This window comes from Bufo bufo, chromosome 6, assembly GCF_905171765.1.
Source record: "Bufo bufo chromosome 6, aBufBuf1.1, whole genome shotgun sequence".
Lineage (NCBI taxonomy): Eukaryota > Metazoa > Chordata > Amphibia > Anura > Bufonidae > Bufo > Bufo bufo.
Window position 1 is genome coordinate 156142756 of NC_053394.1, and position 22381 is coordinate 156165136.

Below are 22381 nucleotides of genomic sequence, written 5' to 3' on the forward strand. Positions count from 1 at the left end.
AGACATACATACATACACATATACATACATACACACAGACATACACACACACATACACATACATACATACATACATACATACACACATACACACATACGTCCTTTTTTATATATATATATATATATATATATATATACAGTATAATAGGGTGGCCATATGCGATGCTGTCAAGCAATGCAGATTGCCATTAGTTGTTGTGCTGCACCTGTACTTGCAACTTGAAACCACAGCAAGTTTTGGTGCATATACAGCAATTATCGGTAACCCGCGGCTCAACCATAACTTGTACGGCATCCTTATAAATAAATAGGCCCCATGTCAATAATACTGGGGGATGTGGACCCTAGCGCAACGCAGACTGAATTAGATGACAACTTTTGCTGCTGGTTACAGTGAGCCTGAAACAGATACAGTGACTGACAGAAATGTCACATGAAGTTCAGTGAGAAGTGGTCAGACTGGATTTACACGCTCAGCCACTTAAGGGTTAATTCCAGAAGAAAGGTAGCAGAGGCTCCTGGCCACTCCCAATGCAAATACCTTGTGTTGTCACCTGACAGAGGATGTGGCTTCCAGAGTCAGAGCTGGGGAAGGACAGGTGACCTACAGCTCCAGGGTCTCCAGGTGGACCGGCCGACCGGGAAACTGCAGCATCAGGTACTGTACAGCCAGGAATACACTGTACTACTGGATTTCTGATTGAGAAATCTTGTCCCTGACCACGATCTGTACAGGTTGGATATCAGTCACTGGGTGATGGATGTAATGGTGGAAGATTCAGCTGTGTGAAGAGGCAGGCAGTAGGGCACTTCACCAAATCCATCTTGTGCACTGGAGATCCCACTGCCGCCCAGAACTCAGTGATTATTTGCAGTTCTGGATGGAAACGAGCAGTGTATAATGCAATGGAAAAATGAATCAAGCCAGCAAAGGAGGCAATGTGGACAATCACAATACGTTAGTAAGTGCCTTGTATTAACTTTCTCTACATGATAAAAGCTATTTGCTGAAGTGACGCAACCCCTTTAAGGCAGTGGACATGATCTAAGGATAGAATTCAGCATGTTGATTAGGTGTTTACAATGTCTAGTAATTTAGTATATCAGAGAGCCAATCTCTATATGGACAGAAGTATTGGGACACACCTCTTAATCATTGAATTCAGGTGTTTCATTCAGTCCCATTAACACAGGTGTATAAAGTCCAGCCCATAGCCATGCAGTCGGTCAGTTGTTCTTAAGATCTCACTGAATCTGGGCACAGTCAGTTCATGAAATGTCCTCCCTCCTAGATATTCTACACTCACCTGTGAGTGGTCATATTGCAACGACAGCAATTCATCTGTGAAGTGGCAGAGCACGTAAAGTAAGGCTGGGTTCACATTGCGTTTTTCCCATTTGTTTAACATGTACAAAAAACGTATACGTTAAACGGATGCCTCAGACTGATGCCATCACCATAAAAAATAATATATATATATATATATATATATATATATATATATTATTTTAACCGGACTAGGATACAAGAATGTGGTGTGCTGCGCTTTTGTATCCATTTTTTCATAAAACGTGATGTGAGCCCATCCTAACAGGACAGGGTCACCGAGTGATGAGGTGTATAGTGCATAAAAGTCACCAATGCTCTGATGACCGCAGAGTACAAACCTCCTCTGACATTAACATCAGCACAAAAACTGTGCGCAGAGAGCGTAATGACATGGATTTCCATGGACGAGCAGCTGTATACAAGTCTTACATCACCAAGCCAATGCCAAGCATAAGATGGAGTGGTGTAAGGCATGGGGTCACTGAATTCTCAAACAGTGGAAATGTGTTCTCTGGGGCGACCAATCACGCTTCTGATGGACAAGTCTGGTTTTGACGAATTCCAGGAGAACGTTACCTGCCTGTGCCAACTGTAAGGTTTGGTGGAGGAGGGATTATGCCATGGGGCTGTTTTTCAGAGGTTGGTCAATGCCCCTTAGTTCTAGTGAAGGGAAATCTTAATACTTCAGCAAATCAAGACAGTTTGGACAATTGTATGCTTCCAACTTTGTGGGAACAGTCTGAAGAAGGCCCTTTTCTGTTCCAGCATGACTGTGCCCCAGTGCACAAAGCAAGGTCCATAAAGGCATTGTTGGGTAAGTTTGGTGTGGAAGAACTTGACTGGCCACACAGAGCTTTGATCTCAATCTTAGCAAACATCTTTTGGCTGATCTAGAAAGGAAACTGTGAGACAGGCCCTCTCATCCAACATCAGTATCTGACCTCATCTGGATAAATTGGAAAACATTTCCATAGACACTTTCCAAAATCTTGTAGAAAGCTTTCCCATTAAAACGAACGCTGTTTTAGCTGCAAAGGGAAGACCTACTCCAAATGAATGCCCATGGATATAGGATGGGATGTCATTAAAGCTCCTGTCCGGTGTCTCTAAACTTTTGTCCATATAGTGTATGTGCCACACCTGACAGCAAAGGATACTATGCAGCTTGAGAATGCTGTTTGTTTTGTGCTGTTGTCATGTACAAAACTTGTGTGATTAGGCTGTGTAACACACCCAAAGGGAAGGGCACATACAAAGGCTAGGGGGGGCCGAGTGTTCCATTACCCTGACCATACACTTCAGACGGATATGCTTCTATCTGAGATGTATGGCCAAAGCAATATTAGTCATAAACATCTCTGTACACCTTGATCAAATGAACTGACAATCTAATCTGACTTTGCTCTCCCTGATGAGAGATGTTGTGGGGACAGTTGGATTGTCCCTTTATTTATTGTTACCATAATCCTATTTGTACCAGTGAGTTCTTTGTTGTGTATGGCCAGGGTTACCCCGACACATAACTCTGCTCATCCTGTTGTATTTTTTAGGGTTGCTAAAAATAGGAGACTTTATGCAACTGTTCATAAAAAAGAAAGAAATGTGTCTGTGATTATTTGTAAGGGTAGGCTCACATCTGCGGTCGGTAAATCCGGTTGTCTGTTCTGGCAAAAGAGCAGACCACTGCCCGAATATCTGGGCATCTAAATCCACCTTTATAGACACAGGTAATTAGCTTCATCTTATCAGTATCTAACCTATCGAAACAGGACACTTACCTGCTTCATCATATCAGTATCTAACTTATAGACACAGGTCACTTATCACCTTCATCATATCAGTATCTAACCTATAGACACAGGTCACTTATCAGCTTCATCATATCAGTATCTAACCTATAGACACAGGTCACTTATCTGCTTCATCATATCAGTATCTAACCTATAGGCACAGGTCACTTATCTGCTTCATCATATCAGTATCTAACCTATAGGCACAGAACACTTATCAGCCTAATCATATCAGTATCTAACCTATAGGCACAGGTCACTTATCTGCTTCATCATATCAGTATCTAACCTATAGGCACAGGTCACTTATCAGCCTAATCATATCAGTATCTAAGCTATAGACACAGGTCACTTATCAGCTTAATCATATCAGTATCTAAGCTATAGGCACAGGTTACTTATCTGCTTCATCATATCAGTATCTAACCTATAGGCACAGGTCACTTATCAGCTTCGTCATATCAGTATCTAACCTATCGACACAGGTCACTTATCAGCCTAATCATATCAGTATCTAACCTATAGACACGGGTCACTTATCAGCTTCATCATATCAGTATCTAACCTATAGACACGGGTCACTTATCAGCCTAATCATATCAGTATCTAACTTTTAGACACAGGTCACTTATCGCCTTTATCATATCAATATCTAACCTATAGGCACAGGTCACTTATCAGCTTCATCATATCAGTATCTAAGCTATAGGCACATGTCACTTATCAGCTTCATCATATCAGTATCTAACCTATAGACACAGGTCACTTATCAGCTTCATCATATCAGTATCTAACCTATAGACACAGGACACTTATCTGCTTCATCATATCAGTATCTAACCTATAGACACAGGTCACTTATCAGCTTAATCATATCAGTATCTAAGCTATAGGCACAGGTTACTTATCTGCTTCATCATATCAGTATCTAACCTATAGGCACAGGTCACTTATCAGCTTCGTCATATCAGTATCTAACCTATCGACACAGGTCACTTATCAGCCTAATCATATCAGTATCTAACCTATAGACACGGGTCACTTATCAGCTTCATCATATCAGTATCTAACCTATAGACACGGGTCACTTATCAGCCTAATCATATCAGTATCTAACTTTTAGACACAGGTCACTTATCGCCTTTATCATATCAATATCTAACCTATAGGCACAGGTCACTTATCAGCTTCATCATATCAGTATCTAAGCTATAGGCACATGTCACTTATCAGCTTCATCATATCAGTATCTAACCTATAGACACAGGTCACTTATCAGCTTCATCATATCAGTATCTAACCTATAGACACAGGACACTTATCTGCTTCATCATATCAGTATCTAACCTATAGGCACAGGTCACTTATCAGCTTCATCATATCAATATCTAACCTATAGACACAGGTCACTTATCTGCTTCATCATATCAGTATCTAACCTATAGACACGGGTCACTTATCAGCTTAATCATATCAGTATCTAACCTATAGGTACAGGACACTTATCAGCTTCATCTTATCAGTATCTAACCTATAGACACAGGTCACTTATCACCTTCATCATATCAGTATCTAACCTATAGGCACAGGTCACTTATCTGCTTCATCATATCAGTATCTAACCTATAGACACAGGTCACTTATCAGCTTCATCATATCAGTATCTAACCTATAGACACGGGTCACTTATCAGCTTAATCATATCAGTATCTAACCTATAGGCACAGGTCACTTATCTGCTTCATCATATCAATATCTAACCTATAGACACAGGTCACTTATCAGCTTAATCATATCAGTATCTAACCTATAGACACAGGTCACTTATCAGCTTAATCATATCAGTATCTAACCTATAGACACGGGTCACTTATCACCTTCATCATATCAGTATCTAACCTATAGACACGGGTCACTTATGAGCTTAATCATATCAGTATCTAACCTATAGACACGGGTCACTTATCACCTTCATCATATCAGTATCTAACCTATAGGCACAGGTCACTTATCTGCTTCATCATATCAGTATCTAACCTATAGACACAGGTCACTTATCTGCTTCATTATATCAGTATCTAAGCTATAGACACAGGACACTTATATACTTCATCATCTCAGTATCTAACCTATAGACACAGGTCACTTATCTGCTTCATCATATCAGTATCTAACCTATAGACATGGGTCACTTATCTGCTTCATCATATCAGTATCTAATCCATTGACACAGGTCACTTATTTGCTTCATCATATCAGTATCTAACTTTTAGACACAGGTCACTTATCAGCTTCATCATATCAATATCTAACCTATAGTCATGGTTTAGTAGCTTAATAATATCCTGTAAACACAGATCAGTTTTCAATGTCATCATATCAGTATCTAACCTATAGATGTGGATCAGTTATTAACTGTATCCATCAATATCTGATCTATAGATGCTAATCATTTATCAGCTTCATTGTATCAGTATCTGACCTATAGACACTGATTACTTATGAGCTTCATCATCAGTACTTGACCTGTAAGCACTAATCACTTATCAGCCTATCAGTTTCTGACCTATAGACACAGTTCAGAGGTTAACAGCTCTGTAGTAGACGAGGTGTAAGAACCCATGCTTGTGGTATTAGAGAATTTTTAATTTTGGGCAGGCCACATGCCGAAGGTTTCTGTCTCATTTGACTGTGTCCTGGAACATGTTATTTTGTGTGTCTTCATGCTTGTTGTCTTCATGTTGTATGCCTGTGTTCTGGACGTTTCCATCTCGTTTGACCCTGTGCTGGAGGTTTCCATTTCGTCCAGCCATGTGCTTGAGGTTTCATTCTTGTCTGGCATTATGTTGGAGGCTTCTGGGTTGTCAGAGGCCAAGCATCAGAGGTTTCTGGGTTTTTTGTCCAGCCTTAGGTGTAACTAACAGGGTAGCAGGCTGTTGTAATATATGAGCCTTATTTGCTGTACTGTGACATCATTCTGCCTGTGCAGTTCATTGTAAACATGATCCCGCCATGGTGGGCATTATCCCTGTGTACTGGGAACACCTACATAGTCATAAGCTTCTCATCTTCATGCTACCAAAGGTGGTCATGATGGTGTGAGGTCCCATTTGAAATTTTGCTATGGGGTTCAATGGGTCCTTGTTACACGCCTGTGTCCAGCCACATGTTCAAGGTCCAGTTACATGTTGGTAGTTTCCATGTTGTCCAGCTGTGTCTTGGACGTTTACTTTTGGAGTCCTTGTGTCTTCCTCAATATCTTGTCTGATACATTCATTCCTGCAGCTGTTGTATCATTGACTTCTTTCTAATCCTTGTGTGGACATTTCTGGTGTCCGTGAAGCTGCAGCATCTTTCAGACCTTCATTCTGTCTCTAGGGTATCTGCCTTGAAGGAGTTTAGATATTTTTTTTCCATTTGTCAAGGTGACTACACCCATTGAACATGATGCACTAACACCTATTCAAACCCACACGACTTAGCACAAGGAAATATAATCTCTTACTCCAGCCCATCAACCGCCCCCTTCCCCCGCATCCACCAATCTCAAATTATTATTATCCTCCTCTCCCACAGACATTGGACACAAGGGGTCATAATCCATCCCCTCCCTCCCATGTCAGCTGGACACAAGATGCTAAAATCTACAGTACCTCTAATCTGGACTAGGGGACTGAATTAAGAAGTTTATCCAGATGGCAGTACCAGATAGGACCAGAAGGAGTACATTGCAGGTCTAGGCACTTCAGGCAAGTTGGGAACAAGTTCCCAGTGGCTCCATTGTATAGGGAAATCTTTTTATATATCCAGGGGTAACTAGTGCCAAAAGAAGGTCATTTCTTGAATAAACTGGAGTAGAACAACAAGGAGAGCCAGAGAAACAAGGATGTGAAAAGAGAAGTCTCTTACTGTCACTGAAGGAAGAGTTGCTAGAGACAGAGAAGCATGGACTGGAGAGAAGGAGACGTCTCTGGTAGTACAGAAGAAAGTCTCACTGGAGACAGAATCTTTCTTGCCCTGGCTGTAATCTGTAAATGTTCTCCGTAAGGCCTGAATGGAACTACAATGTACAGCAGTGGGGTACACCGTGGAGGGTCATTGTCTGTTCTCCTGAATCTATAGACAAGCCACCTGATCTTCCTTCACTAAGAGGTTTCCTTCCTCCACCTCACACAGGAAATGTGCAAGGCTTTTCACAACTACTTCTAGTTCTTTTTTTTCTCTATCAGCTCTGTAGCTGCTCAGAATAACTATGTGCATACGTTCTCGGATATGTGTACTGCCTATGTAGGGAGAGGAGACCATGATGGATTTCTTTAGCAAAAAGTCCAGGAAAACACGGAAGAGGCAGCCAAGCCCACCCAGAACACCTGAGGTAGGCCTGGGGCTTCTTATTTGATTGTGGTCAGCAGCACAAAGGACCTCTGGAGAAGTTAGGGAGCCTGCTGATGGCTGCCAGTCAGTGTTATTCCACCCCTTTCCTTCATATTTAAAGTGTCACATGCATGTATCGCAGTAAGGAGACATGTAGTCTGTGCCGCTCAGTAGCTTTATGTAATGTATGCTATCTTCTCCAGGTTCTCTGAGTTTCTTCTTAGTTGCTACCTGTCCATATAGGCTCTCTCACACTATATCATCGATAATGTGAAGTGGTGTTGACCTGGCGCCTTCATATATTATACCTGGATTTTATTTATCCCCCCCCAGGCCACCAAGTCCATGACTGACATCTAAAATCTTGGTAGCTCAATAATGAAAAATGTCTGTCAGTTATTTTCTGTGTGGTGGGAAGATCTTCCTTTTTCACCCAGTTAATAGATAGTATATTTCTTCTTCTCTTCTGCCACCAATATAAGACTTCATGTAATAGAAGTCAACAAACATAGAAATCACAAATGCATCTGACAGATGTAAGGTTGGAGCATCTCTTAGATTGAGTTAGGTAGTGCTAATGAACTCACATGGACCTCTATCCACTGAAAACATGAGGAGCTGACAGGACATTCGGGCTACATGATCCTTGTGCAAAGATGTCCTCCTCACTCCTTATCCAACAATTGCAAGTGTACAGGAACACAACAATGTGCAACATGGAAGGGATGGCACCAGCCAGGGCTGCCCTTTACTCTCTCCAAAGGCTCCATATCATCTGTATGGTTTAACCATCTGGGTAACCAAGACTCTCAGCAGTCTATACATACCACATATTGGGTGTGTACAAGGACTGTAAGGGTCCATGTATCATTATGTGAGTATGTTTAGTTTAAGGGGTGATCATAGAACCTTCAGTGACTGGTGCAAAAAGTTGCATTTTATCTGCTCTATAAGTTGCAAGATCTCATAGTTCCTCTAATACATGTATCCTGTTTATTCTGACAGGAAGGCAGTGTGTGGTATGTCTGTACGGTCTGTCTGCAGTTTAACTCATTTATAACAGCAGGGTGATTTTAGGCAGTCAGCTCATCAATGGAAGCACAGGCTCTATCCTTCAACAAGGAAACACCTGGGAGGTTTCAGCCATAACTAAGGGTTAGATACAGGAGCACCTACTTTGGGCTGCCAGTGGTCTCAGTTTTTCAAGATACTCCTGTATTATTATTTTTGAGCTTGGCATAAACATTTTATCTAACAATAGATGACAAGGCCTCCAGCGAACGACTGTATCAGTATTTTAGTCCGCAAATCACTGATCAGCAAAATACGAATACCTTCTGTGTGTATTCCACATTTTTCTCACTCCCATCAATAGAAATGGCTATTCTCGTCCACAAAACAGACCAGAATAAGACATGATCTTTCTGAAGGTAAATACAGTCATGTGCATGAGCCCTTTGGGAGAGTTCTTTATTAGGGCTCATTCATTAGGGCTCATTCTTGTCCGCAATTGCGGGCAAGAATAGGACATGCTCTATATTTTTTTGCGGAACGGAACAACGGATGAGGACAGCACACGGATGCGGCCCCATTGAAATGCGGAACAAAACATACGGCCGTCTGAATGAGCCCTAAGGCTCATTGTAGCAAATGAGTGATGTTAAATAAGATCGCCCATCTACCTGGGGCTTCTGAGCAGAGTACGTATGTAGCTGGTTCCTACACTGCCCTGAATATTGTAGGCTTAGGTAAGTCCAAAGAGAGGCAGTATATTAGTGTTAGGGACCCATCTACGGGAGCCACCTTGACGCCTGGTAGATGGGCCCGACACACGTTTGATCAAATATGTGCGCTAAGAGCTTCCATTGACTCACTTATAGTCGGTATTGTACCACTTTTATTCAGAATGACCCCCATTTCTTAGCTCTATTGTTTGTATGTAAAATGGTGTGCAGCCATTTTCTTGTTTATAATCATGTTAAATAAGATATGTCATTAATATTGTATAGGCTGGACTGTATATTCTGCATGAAATGACTGATAATGAACTGAAGACAGAAAAAGTGACATTGTCCTGTATGACATATCTTGCTGACCCTATGCATGGTCCAAAGACTGCGGATGAAGGCCTTATCTCAGGCAACTTGCAGAGGGTTCTTAAATTCTTTGCTAAAGGTGCCTTTACACGAGCCAATTATCATGTAAATTATCATAAAATCGAGCGAAAGTGCGCGATTATTGAGCAGTGTAAAAGCAATGAACGATAGAGTCACAACCGACAATCAGTAGATTTCTCATTGGTTCAATCGTTTGTGTGGACACAAAAATCATCTTTGGATGTTAACGAATTCATACATGTAAACAGGAATCGTTCACGGCACGCCACTCAAATTTCGCCTTGTATAAATGCAAAAGGTCATTGTTGAAACGTTCACTACACCGAGAAATGACTCGTCCATGTGTCAGTCGTACCGATCATCGCCTCGTGTAAAGGTACCTTTAGTGATTACATCCTTGAAGTTTGTGCTCCTTTGTTTCCTGTTGTATCTACTCTTCTTTCATTGATTGTCTTCTTCTGTTACCTAGTGATTCTTCTGTCTTTTGAAGCACTTTTGTTTCCCTAGTGTGTCTGATGCTTGGTGAGACTCCTTCTTTTCTCTAGCATTCTTCTTTCTTGTAAAATTGCTTCTCTTCTTCTAAGAAATTACTCTGCCATGATATCGCCACTGATGTGTCTTCTCTTACGTCATATCCTCTCGCTTGTGAGGCTTCTTCTCTTCCCTGATCGCTACTCTGTTTACGCTCCTTTTTTTCACTAGTGTATTTTTTGTCTTGTGAGGCAACTTCTTTTGCCTGGTGTCTCCTGTTTTTGGTGACACACCTCCGTTTACATAGTTTTTCTTCAATCTTTTGAGGAGCCTTTTCTCCTGGTGTCTCCTCTCACTCCTTTTTTCATTGAGTTGGTAGGTTGGTTAGTTGGTTGATGGGTGAGGAAAGTTATTTACAGTTGTTATCACAGGGAATGAGTCACAGGGAAGGTATTCAGCTTATTTAAGAGACAATGACGGAAAAAAATGCTGATGAGCAATGAGGTGCTGTCACTGAACACATACCGCAGCATATATTTATTGGCTGCCCTGGGGAAATATCCAGCTAATATACCGGACAAAACATCTGTTGTAGAGATCTACCCCTTTTACTCGAACCAGTTCACATTGTATATGCATGTGCCAGGGCCTCGTAAATAGCTGGCCAGTCTTGCACGTGTGGGAATGTTTTTTGTTTATAAAGGGGCTAGACCTTACCCAGGATCTTTTTGGCCAGTGAGTGGTGTAGATGGGATCCCCACTGAAGGATGATGGAAGGAATCAAGTGGACACAGTTGTAACTTAAAACAACATTTTTACTGGACTCATATAGGGCAACAATCTTGGCAGTTACAGCAGCTTCATAATATGTTACTGGCAAATTGGTTACAGTAACCTCGCAGGAGGCAGCTGGCTCTATGGTTACAACAGAGTCAACAGGTATGATGGTTACAACAGTCTCTATTGGTGACAACAGACTTAAGGCTTTACTACACAGTCCAATTCTGCAGGCGATTCTCGGGAAGGAAGCGTTCCTTCCTGGCAATCACCTGCTCACTAGCGGAGGAGATCGCTGCTATTACATGCACTGATCTCTTTTTGCCATCACTCGTCCCCATGCTGTCTAATTATTTGCCGACAGCAGATCGTGATTAGTCAGTATTTTTTCTTGTTCATCAGGTAATTGGCAGCAGTATTACATTGCCAGATGATCGATAATGAGTATTACTACGAACGCTCGTTAGCGATCATCTGGCAGAAAATCTTCTAGTGTAATAAAGGCTTTTAGCCTATATTAGACAAGCAGATCATCAAGCGATTATCGGGGAGGAAAGTTTCCCTCCCAGCAATCGCTTGCTAGCTAGCGGAGGAGATCGCTGCTATTACATGCAGCGATTTCCTCCGCAGCATGGAAAGGAGCGATCGCTATGCCGTCCCCATACTATCTAGTGGTTTGCCAGCGGGTGATAGCTATTAGACAACACGATCTGCCGCCGGCAAGCGCTGATTTCTAAGCATGCTTAAAAATCTGAATTGCCAGATGGACGAGCGTTTGCTCATTCATTGGCCAATCGGCAACAGTATTACACTGCTAGATCATCCGCAATTATCGGCCGAAATATCGGCCAGTGTAATACAGCCTTTACTCTCTCATAACCTTTACTGGTGGCAAAAGGCTTACTTGTTCCTATGACCATAACATTCAACTCAGTGGTTGTCGACAGTTCTGCCCTGGAGTTTCCCTCTGGTGGTAGTGAAGATGGCTTTGCTACTTGGTCCATGGCTAGTCTCATCATGGCACACACTCTACACCAGTGTTTCTCAACTCCACTCCTCACGGCCCATCAGCAGGTAATAATTTCAGAATATCCAACAAAATGAATACCTGTGGTGAGTCCCAATGCCTCGACAATAACTATATCACCTGCTCAGTACTATGATCTATGATATGCTGGAGGGGGGGGGGGGGTTGTGTGGGCTGAAGTTGAGAAACACTGCTCTACGCAGCCAAGACCGCAGACCATGGATCTGCTTCACTAGGCACACATACACACTCACAGTCCTACTGCCAGTCACATCTGCCTGCACATGATGATTGTTTCTACTAAGCATAGTCTGTTACCACACTCCCAACACAGGTTTTTCTCTATGCAAGCTGGCTGGTCCATTCCTCCTGATCTGGTCCACCAGAGGTCCTTTAAATGCTTGCGGGTGTAAGGGCTAGAAGCTATATCATTGGCTGTCCCTGCTCAATGCTTTCCTTTGCTGATAGTGTTATTGCTCCTAGGTCCCCAGGTTAGTGTGCCAATTTGCGAGCATTACTTGCTCCCACTTGCTTGCTAGGCACCATGTAGTGCAGCTGGTTCTCTCTATACTAGTGGCTGAATCATTCTTTTTTGTGTGCTCTGATCACAAATGACCATCTAGGCATCTCTATTATGTACTACAGGAGCATGTTGAAAAAAATAGAGCCCTACTAGGCATGACCCCTACTCTGACTAATTGTTGCGGCCTGCATTGCAATAATACCCCTTACATGCCAACAATATACAGTTTGATTTCTCAGTAGATGCAGTAAAGTTTACACCAAATACAGTGTGGCTTCACACACTTACATTTGCAGCGCCCATTGACATTCTCTCTTAGGGTATATGGCTCACACGGGCATTATCCTCCTGGTAACTGCTCCCATTGAAGTGGATGGGGGCATTGTTGTACTAATCAGCCTCGTCCACTACACAATGAATGGAGCTGTGTTTGTTCCATAAATCAGCACTGGGGCTACAAGCTAACAGCTGATCAGCAGGGTGCAAGTTGTTTGGACCCATGCAGATCTGAGGGCTCATGCACACGAATGTATTTTCTTTTGGTGTCCCTTCCGTTTTTTTGCGGACGGTATACGGAACCATTCATTTCAATCGGTCTACAAAAAAAATGGAAGGTACTCCGTGTGCATTCCGTTTCCGTATGTCCGTATTTCCGTTCCGCAAAAAAAATAGAACATGTCCTATTATTGTCCGCATCACGGACAAGGGTAGGACTGTTCTATTAGGGGCCAGCTGTTCCATTTTGCAAAATACAGAATGTACACAGACGTCATCCGTATTTTTGCAGATCCATTTTTTGCAGACTGCAAAATACATACAGTCGTCTGCACGAGGCCTGATATTGATGGCCTATCCTGATAATAGGCCATCAGTATCAAAATCCTGGAAACCCTTTTAAGTACCACTCTGGCATCTCACATTGGCATAAGTAATATGTCACCTCATACATAGCACTTCATCACATATTAAACACATTACTGGCATTTTTACAGTAAATAGTCATATAACAATTGAACAGTGGAACATGGTATTGCCACCATCACATGGTCCACGGTACCCTACAGCAACTGAACAGTTACTGACCCTCTTACATCTTCAGCTCAGCAAAATTTGTGCTTAGTTATATCATCATGGGTAAGGACACTGTAGCGCCATCATCCACTGACTCTTCTTGTTCTGTTTGAAGGTGGTTAATGAAGAGGATGCTCTATCTCCCATCTATGCCAACTTGGAAGACTTTCGTAGTGAAGAGCCAAGGCAAAGAACGTTCTCTCTGGAGCGCTACTCCTCCAGCACCATAGAGGACTGGGAGACGCACACGGATAAGGGGAGTGGACAACCATTTTACTACAACTGTGCTACTGGAGAGACTACTTGGGATTGTCCTTTTGACCAAGCAGAGGAGGCACTTCAGTCACCCATCTCTCCAACCTCCCTGAGCCCTCTGCCTGGAGAAGCAGAGTGGGAGAAACATTTTGATGAATCCAGTGGAGAGTTCTACTTCTACAATTCAGTGACAGGAGAGACATCTTGGGAGCCGCCAGAGAGTGAGCTGCATCTTCCAGTGGAGAAGCCGATGTTTTCCCCTTATGGATCAGTGGAGAGAAGGGTTTGTATATAAGTGTGTAGATTGCCCCCAGTGCATCACCAGTAAAAGTCTTCAGGTGGCATGGCTTCTGTCTGTATTATGGCTCACTGACCAGGTGTAATCCAGACCTATGCCCCAATATCATTGATTTAGTCAAAGAAGATGGTTGCAGAAGACTCAATCAGTGTATATGGTGAAGTCTGTTCATGTGGGGGGGTGGAGAGTTCCTTGTAATTAAGCCTTTAACATCTCTAGTCGCATCAGGGGGAAATCCTGTAATTTGCCTTTTTTTGGGGCCTCTTATTTATAATCTCACACAATATAGGCATTATAATTACAAGCTTCCCATTACAATGTTATTTCTGGGCTTTAATTCACAACTACTGTAGTGCTTTATCTGTTTGTACAGCCTTGTCTTACTGTAATATGTCAAGGAAGGTAGACCATTGTCTTCTTTTGTGTCCACAGCCCCCGACTCCAGAAGCCGACTACCCTGAATATTCTGACCCCATATACAAATACCCAGATGCCGACTATGATGGACATTATATCCCCCCTCCCCCCCAGCAAGCCCCAGCAGATGGTCAGTTCTCAGGCTGGTCCTGTCAGATCAAGGATGGACAGAAACTGTATATCAATAACTACAGTGGTGACACAGTGAGTACTGCGACCCCCCACCACCACCACTGTGACCACTTCCTGCAGATAAATGCACTGTTAATCCCTCTTCTCATTGCAGTGGGTGCAGTCTCAGGACCAGTTTGGGAAGACATATTTTTATACCTCAGATGGTTCCATCTCAAAGTGGAAGCTGCCGGAGGTCATTGAGCAACCCCAACATTCCCCATTTACATTGCTTACATCCCCCCTCTGGGTCACACTTAGTAGATCCCCATTATTCCTGAATCAAACTCCTCACATCTGCCATAATTTCTGGGTCTTATTCTTCACATCATCTGTCATCCTTGAGTCATACTCCTTACATCACCTGTTATACCTGGGTCACACTCCTCACATCATCATAATCTCTGGGAGACACTTCTCCCATCTCCATCATCCCTGGGTAACACTTCTCACCCATTATCCCTGGGTAACACTTCTCACATTTCCATCATCCCTGAGTCACTGTCCTCACATCCCCATCGTTCTTAAGTCACACTTCTGATATATCCATCATCTCTGACTCACGTTTCAAATCCCCATTATCCTTGGGTCACTCTCCTCACATCCTCCGTCATCCTTGGATCACACACCTCACATCCCTAATTATTCCTGGGCCACACTCTTCACACCTCTGTCAACCCTGGTTCACACTCCTCACATCTCCATCATTTCTGAGTCCTACTTCTCACATTTCCATCAACCTTGGTTCACTCTCCTCAAATTACCCTCTACCCCGGGTCACTCTCCTCTCGTTCCTTACATCCCTCATTATCCATAGGCCACACTCCTCACATTCCTCATCATCTTAGGGCCACATCCTCACATCCCAATCATTTCTGAGTCACAATTTTCACATCATATCACATTTTACAAACCAAGTTTGTATTAATTACTGTTACATATATTTTATTTCTCTTTGGTGCCAATAGCTCAGTTCCCCAGAACTGCAAAGCGGGAACAGTGACCTGGATCAGAACAGCAATGTCTTTACCAGCTGGCAGAACAATGTCGCATCCTTCTCCCTGCAGAAAGATACAGAGGTAAGACCCCTGCACCTAATCCCTCCTCTATGTATGCGTCGCAGTGTCTTCTTGGATAAACAGGTCTGGTAGCAAACCTTGAATGTTGTGGCTATTGAACAGATGGTCCCCAAGTTCTCTGGCAATTGACATATACAGTATGAAGTTGTAAACTAATACAGTAGGCTTACCAAAATACAGAACACACAGCTGTGTAGTTAAAGGGGTTGTCTCGCTTCAGCAAATAGCATTTATTATGTAGAGAAAGTTAATACAAGCCACTTACTAATGTATTGTTATTATCTACATTGCTTCCTTTGCTGGCTGGATTCATTTTTCCATCACAGTATACATTGCTCGTTTCCATGGTTACAACCACCCTGCAATCCATCAGAGGTGGCTGTGCTTGCACGCTATAGAAAAAGCACCAGCCTTTACCAGTCAACTCCCACTGTCCTGGCCACCGAAGAGGCCGACACTTTTTCCTATAGTGTGCAAGCACTGCCACCACTGATGGATTGCAGGTTGGTCATAACCATGGAAACAAGCAGTGTATAATGTTATGGAATAATGAATCCAGCCAGCAAAGGAGGCAATATGGAAAATCACAATACATTAGTAAGCGGCTTGTATTAACTTGCTCTACATGATAAATGCCACTTACTGTAGTGACACAACCCCTTTAAGTGGACAAATATAGTCCTATACCCCTCGACAGTAGGACAGCTGAAGTATTTTGAAGACATTTGGCTTCAAGTCTTCACAAAGTCCTAATTATTTTTATTTTGTTATTTTTTAGGGATAATGTAGAAACTGTATTTGTACATATATTTATATATACAGTATGTGTACAAATAATATTCATGTAAGCCTAAGAATTTATTTGAGTATCTGAAAACAATCCATGTTAGGTAATAATTTCTGACTATAAAGTTGATGCTTATTGTAAAGGGGGAATAATTAATCATCAATATTTATGCAAATATCAATAATTAATATTCATAAATGGAAGGAGCCATCTATTGATGACTCCACCCATTTATACCTTTATATAACAATAATACAATACTTTGCCTTTACTTTGCCTTACGCTAATCACTAAGCTAGCTGCATGCGCCTTACTAAACTAACTATCGCTAATAACCACACATTACACAGATAGTTATAAATAAAACAGTATTTATTAATACCTAATACACTTAAGCACGCAATACACTAACACTACAGCACTATATATACAGTACTAGACTACACTATAAAATCCCAAGTTCCACCCACAAACTATCTATACAATACACTCACACATGTATTAGCAGCCCACCCGCCTGGCTACTCACTGTCCCTACGGGGTACGACGAGGGTTAGCGGTAGTCTTACAGGGGTGTAAGTAAACCACAATACAATCAGGGACAAGGGTAAACCAGTGACATAGGATCAGGGGTACAAACAAGGCACAGTAATAGGGATAACAGGGTGCCCAGTAGGCAAGGGTTAATCAGGGCCCAGGGTGAATCAGGGCCCAGGGTGCACATCAGGGACACAAATGTAGGGGTTAAATCATGGGCAGGCAAGGGACCAGGGGTGATAGGGTTAGAGCAGTAGGGGATAGAATACCAGCAGGGGAGCTGGGGTTCTGGCAGGGAAGGGGTTAAGGACAGCAGCAATGCTGCTGAGGTAGGGAAATCAGGGGCACAGACTCAGGGGTGTAAGGGTTAATAAATAAGGGGGTGATACTTAATGTTTATGCTCGTTATCCAGGGTGATTCTCTCCAATAGGGGGGAGACCGCTCCGTCCCCCTGAGCGCCAATCGCGTTCCCGACCTGCCTGAGCGCAGGATGCTCCCTCCTCTATGGGGGGGTCGTCCGGTCGGGCTCTTCAGCCGGAGGAGGGGGGGGGGGCCGCGCTGTACTGAGCGCCGATTGCACTCTCCTCAAGGTGGGGGCCCCGATCCTAACTACTTGAGTGCCGGGGCCGCCGGATATTTATCCCCGGCGGCCCGCACTCCCGCGCCGCGCTGCCCACCAGGGGGCGCGCGCGTGCCCATCATCCACGTGGGCCGGCGCAGTGATATGACGTCACTGCGCCGGCCCGCACATCGGGGACGCGCTTCACACCAACAGGCGGGAGAAGCCTTTGATCTCCCGCCTGTGGCACTCTGCATTCCGGCCAGCGAGATGTTAATTTCGTTCCCGGAATGCGCATAATAGAAGGAGGGGAGGCTTCTCCCCTTCTTCTATCATGTATAATTGTCTCCAGCGGCGCTGGCGACAATTATATCAAAGGGCTCAGATTCTGTATTCATCCTTTGTAGTTATCAGGATGACCGGACCTTAGTCCGGTCATTCTGATGCAATCAACCAGATTGCATCTGTGTGAATGCTTGGGGGACATTCACACCGATGCATCTGGTTTCAGGTGTATGGAGGGGGGGGGAATATTGTATAATATACATGTGTATGGATGCATGGGGCACATCCATACACATGTATACAATACAAGGGACATAGATATATATATACACATCAGGGGGCATAAGGGGCACAGTTATATACATGTATATACATCCTAATATGTATACACATGTACACAAGGGGCCACAGCCCTTACATTATAAGGGGGCACGGCCCCTACATTACAAGAGGATATATACACTAAGGGGGCACATATTTCCCACAGGGGCCACCATGAGCCCCTGGGGATCACCATGGGCAGACGTGCGCAGATGCTGGGCACATCTGCGCACATCGTCCCATGATGCTGTGGTTAATGTATGCACATATACCATACATGCCCGCACGTGTTTGCAGGCATGCATGGATATATATGCATACGTCTCAACCCTTCCTCAATACTTATGAAGTAAAACACAATAAATGTTAAAAAATATAATTGTAATTGCATGCATAACAGAGAAAGGCACAACAGGAGTGGTGAGCAACTACATAGGAAATGTGTTTCATAGTAATATCTACACCATAAGACAGGGCAGTTATCTGTATGCTAATAAAGGGGTTGTCCAGACTACAGATATTGATGATCTGTGCTCAGAATAGGTCATAAGTATCAGGTTGGTGGGGTGTTGGAAGGGGCCCCAGCGCTCATGTGAGCTCTGCATCCTCTTCAGTGTTTGCCTGCATGTCATCTCCCTTGTATCAGCAGTGCAATGTAATTATACCTGTTCATCCCCTTAAAGTATATAGGAGAGGAAGCTGTAATTACACTGCACTGCCACTACAAGGGGACAACTTGCAGGTAAACGCTGAAGAGGACACAGTTGAAATAAATATTTGAAGTGCTGGAATCCTCTGAATTACATTATATTGCAATACATTAATAAAAGTATTAGGACTTCTTCATCACTGGATTCAGGGTTTTCATTTAGTCCCATTGCCACTGGTGTATAAAATCCAGCCCCTAGCCATGGTTTACAGACATATGTGAAAGAATGGCTTATTCTAAAGAGCTCACTGAGTTCAGATAAGATGGACGGACGTTTGTCTGCCTAGATCTATGTATGAAGGTGTTTGGGTCTCTACTTGTCTGTGGGTCTCAACCACACTATTGTCAGTGGCTTGTGCGGCTGTGTTAATGAGGATCTTATGAACAGGATGACAACTTAGAATATTTGGGCACTTTTTGTCAAAAATGTTCTTTACATATTTGTTGAAACTGACCGGCGTTGCTGGTGATGACCTCCTGGTTGCCACATATGAAATCCATTTTATATTAAATTTATATTGTGAATTTTTTGCTATATACACTCACCTAAAGAATTATTAGGAACACCTGTTCTATTTCTCATTAATGCAATTATCTAGTCAACCAATCACATGGCAGTTGCTTCAATGCATTTAGGGGTGTGGTCCTGGTCAAGACAATCTCCTGAACTCCAAACTGAATGTCAGAATGGGAAAGAAAGGTGATTTAAGCAATTTTGAGCGTGGCATGGTTGTTGGTGCCAGACGGGCTGGTCTGAGTATTTCACAATCTGCTCAGTTACTGGGATTTTCACGCACAACCATTTCTAGGGTTTACAAAGAATGGTGTGAAAAGGGAAAAACATCCAGTATGCGGCAGTCCTGTGGGCAAAAATGCCTTGTGGATGCTAGAGGTCAGAGGAGAATGGGCCGACTGATTCAAGCTGATAGAAGAGCAACGTTGACTGAAAAAAACACTCGTTACAACCGAGGTATGCAGCAAAGCATTTGTGAAGCCACAACATGCACAACCTTGAGGCGGATGGGCTACAACAGAAGAAGACCCCACCGGGTACCACTCATCTCCACTACAAATAGGAAAAAGAGGCTAGAATTTGCACGAGCTCACCAAAATTGGACTGTTGAAGACTGGAAAAATGTTGCCTGGTCTGATGAGTCTCGATTTCTGTTGAGACATTCAAATGGTAGAGTCCGAATTTGGCGTAAACAGAATGAGAACATGTATCCATCATGCCTTGTTACCACTGTGCAGGCTGGTGGTGGTGGTGTAATGGTGTGGGGAATGTTTTATGGGCACACTTTAGGCCTCTTAGTGCCAATTGGGCATCGTTTAAATGCCACGGGCTACCTGAGCAGTGTTTCTGACCATGTCCATCCCTTCATGACCACCATGTACCCATCCTCTGATGGCTACTTTTAGCAGGATAATGCACCATGTCACAAAGCTCGAATCATTTCAAATTGGTTTCTTGAACATGACAATGAGTTCACTGTACTAAAATGGCCCCCACAGTCACCAGATCTCAACCCAATAGAGCATCTTTGGGATGTGGTGGAACGGGAGCTTCGTGCCCTGGATGTGCATCCCTCAAATCTCCATCAACTGCAAGATGCTATCCTATCAATATGGGCCAACATTTCTAAAGAATGCTATCAGCACCTTGTTGAATCAATGCCACGTAGAATTAAGGCAGTTCTGAAGGCAAAAGGGGGTCCAACACCGTATTAGTATGGTGTTCCTAATAATTCTTTAGGTGAGTGTATGTTTTACTTAGACTTTAATAAAGATATATACAGTCATGGCCGTAAATGTTGGCACCCCTGAAATTTTTCAAGAAAATGAAGTATTTCTTACAAAAAAGTATTGCAGTAACACATGTTTTGGTATACACATGTTTATTCCCTTTGTGTGTATTGGAACAAAACCAAAAAAGGAGGAAAAAAAGCTAATTGGACATAGTGTCACACCAAACTCCAAAAATGCGCTGGACAAAATTATTGGCACCCTTTCAAAATTGTGGATAAATAAGATTGTTTCAAGCATGTGATGCTCCTTTAAACTCACCTGGGGCAAGTAACAGGTGTGGGCAATATAAAAATCACGCATGAAAGCAGATAAAAAGGAGAGAAGTTCACTTAGTCTTTGCATTGAGTGTCTGGGTGCGCCACACTAAGCATGGACAACAGAAAGAGTAGAAGAGAACTGTCTGAGGACTTGAGAACCAAAACTGTGGAAAAATAGCAACAATCTCAAGGTTACAAGTCCATCTCCAGAGATCTAGATTTGCCTTTTTTCTGCACAGTGTGCAACATTATCAAGTTGGCACTGTAGCTAATCTCCCTGGGCATGGACGGAAGAGAAAAATTTATGAAAGGTGTCAACGCAGGATAGTCCAGATGGTGTATAAGCAGTCCCAAAGAAGTTCCAAAGATATTTAAGCTGTCCTGCAGGCTCAGGGAGCATCAGTGTCAGCGCAAACTATCCGTCGACATTTAAATGAAATGAAAAGCCATGGCAGGAGACCCAGGAAAACCCCACTGCTGACACAGAGACATAAAAAAGCAAGACTACATTTTGCAAAAATGAACTTGAGTAAGCCAAAATCCTTCTGGGAAAACGTCTTGTGGACAGATGAAACCAAGATAGAGCTTTTTGGTAAAGCACATCATTCTACTGTTTACCGAAAACTGAATGAGGCCTACAAAGAAAAGAACACAGTACCTACAGTGAATTGCCTTGAATGTATGCAGGGAATCATGAAATCTGAGGATTACCAACGGATTTTGGGTCGCCCTGTAGAGCCCAGTGTCAGAAACCTGGGTTTGTGTGCGAGATCTTGGGTCTTCCAGCAGGACAATGACCCCAAACATACTTCAAAAAGCACCCAGAAATGGATGGCAACAAAGCGCTGGAGAGTTCTTAAGTGGCCAGCAATGAGTCCAGATATAAATCCCATTGAACACCTGTGGAGAGATCTTAAAATTGCTGTTGGGAAAAGGCGCCCTTCCAATAAGAGACCTGGAGCAGTTTGCTAAGGAAGAGTGGTCCAAAATTCCGGTTGAGAGGTGTCATAATCTTATTGATGGTTAAAGAAAGCGACTGATTTCAGTTATTTTTTCCAAAGGGTGTGCAACCAAATATTAAGTTGAGGGTGTCAATAATTTTGTCCAGCCCATTTTTGGAGTTTGGTGTGACATTATGTCCAATTTGCCTTTTTTCCTACCCAATAGACACAAAGGGAATAAACATGTGTATAGCAAAACATGTGTTACTGCAATACTTTTCTGTGAGAAATACTTAATTTTCTTGAAAAATGTCAGGGGTGCCAACATTTACGGCCATGACTGTATTACTAATATTGAGTTGAGGTGTGGCTTAGTGGTGTGTATTTGATTAGGACCACACTCTAAGTATCTGGTACTTGGTATACCGATTAGGGTGGAAACAGTTTGGGGAAGGCTCTGTTCTCAACTTTGGGATAT

At 42.9% G+C, this 22381-nt stretch overlaps 1 protein-coding gene across 5 annotated transcripts in view; it reads left to right on the plus strand.

The window, feature by feature from the left end:
• ARHGAP27 (Rho GTPase activating protein 27) overlaps positions 1-22381 on the plus strand; it is a 115858-nt gene that overhangs the window by 61802 nt on the left and 31675 nt on the right. For 4 of the 5 annotated variants that reach the window (XM_040435005.1, XM_040435006.1, XM_040435008.1 and 1 more), the window contains 4 exons: positions 13596-14018; positions 14466-14654; positions 14737-14817; positions 15590-15700. In XM_040435005.1, the coding sequence (XP_040290939.1) occupies positions 13596-14018; positions 14466-14654; positions 14737-14817; positions 15590-15700 (804 nt within the window). Of the gene's footprint in view, positions 1-7334; positions 7496-13595; positions 14019-14465; positions 14655-14736; positions 14818-15589; positions 15701-22381 lie in introns of those variants that run through there. The other variant, XM_040435009.1, reaches the window with a different exon arrangement.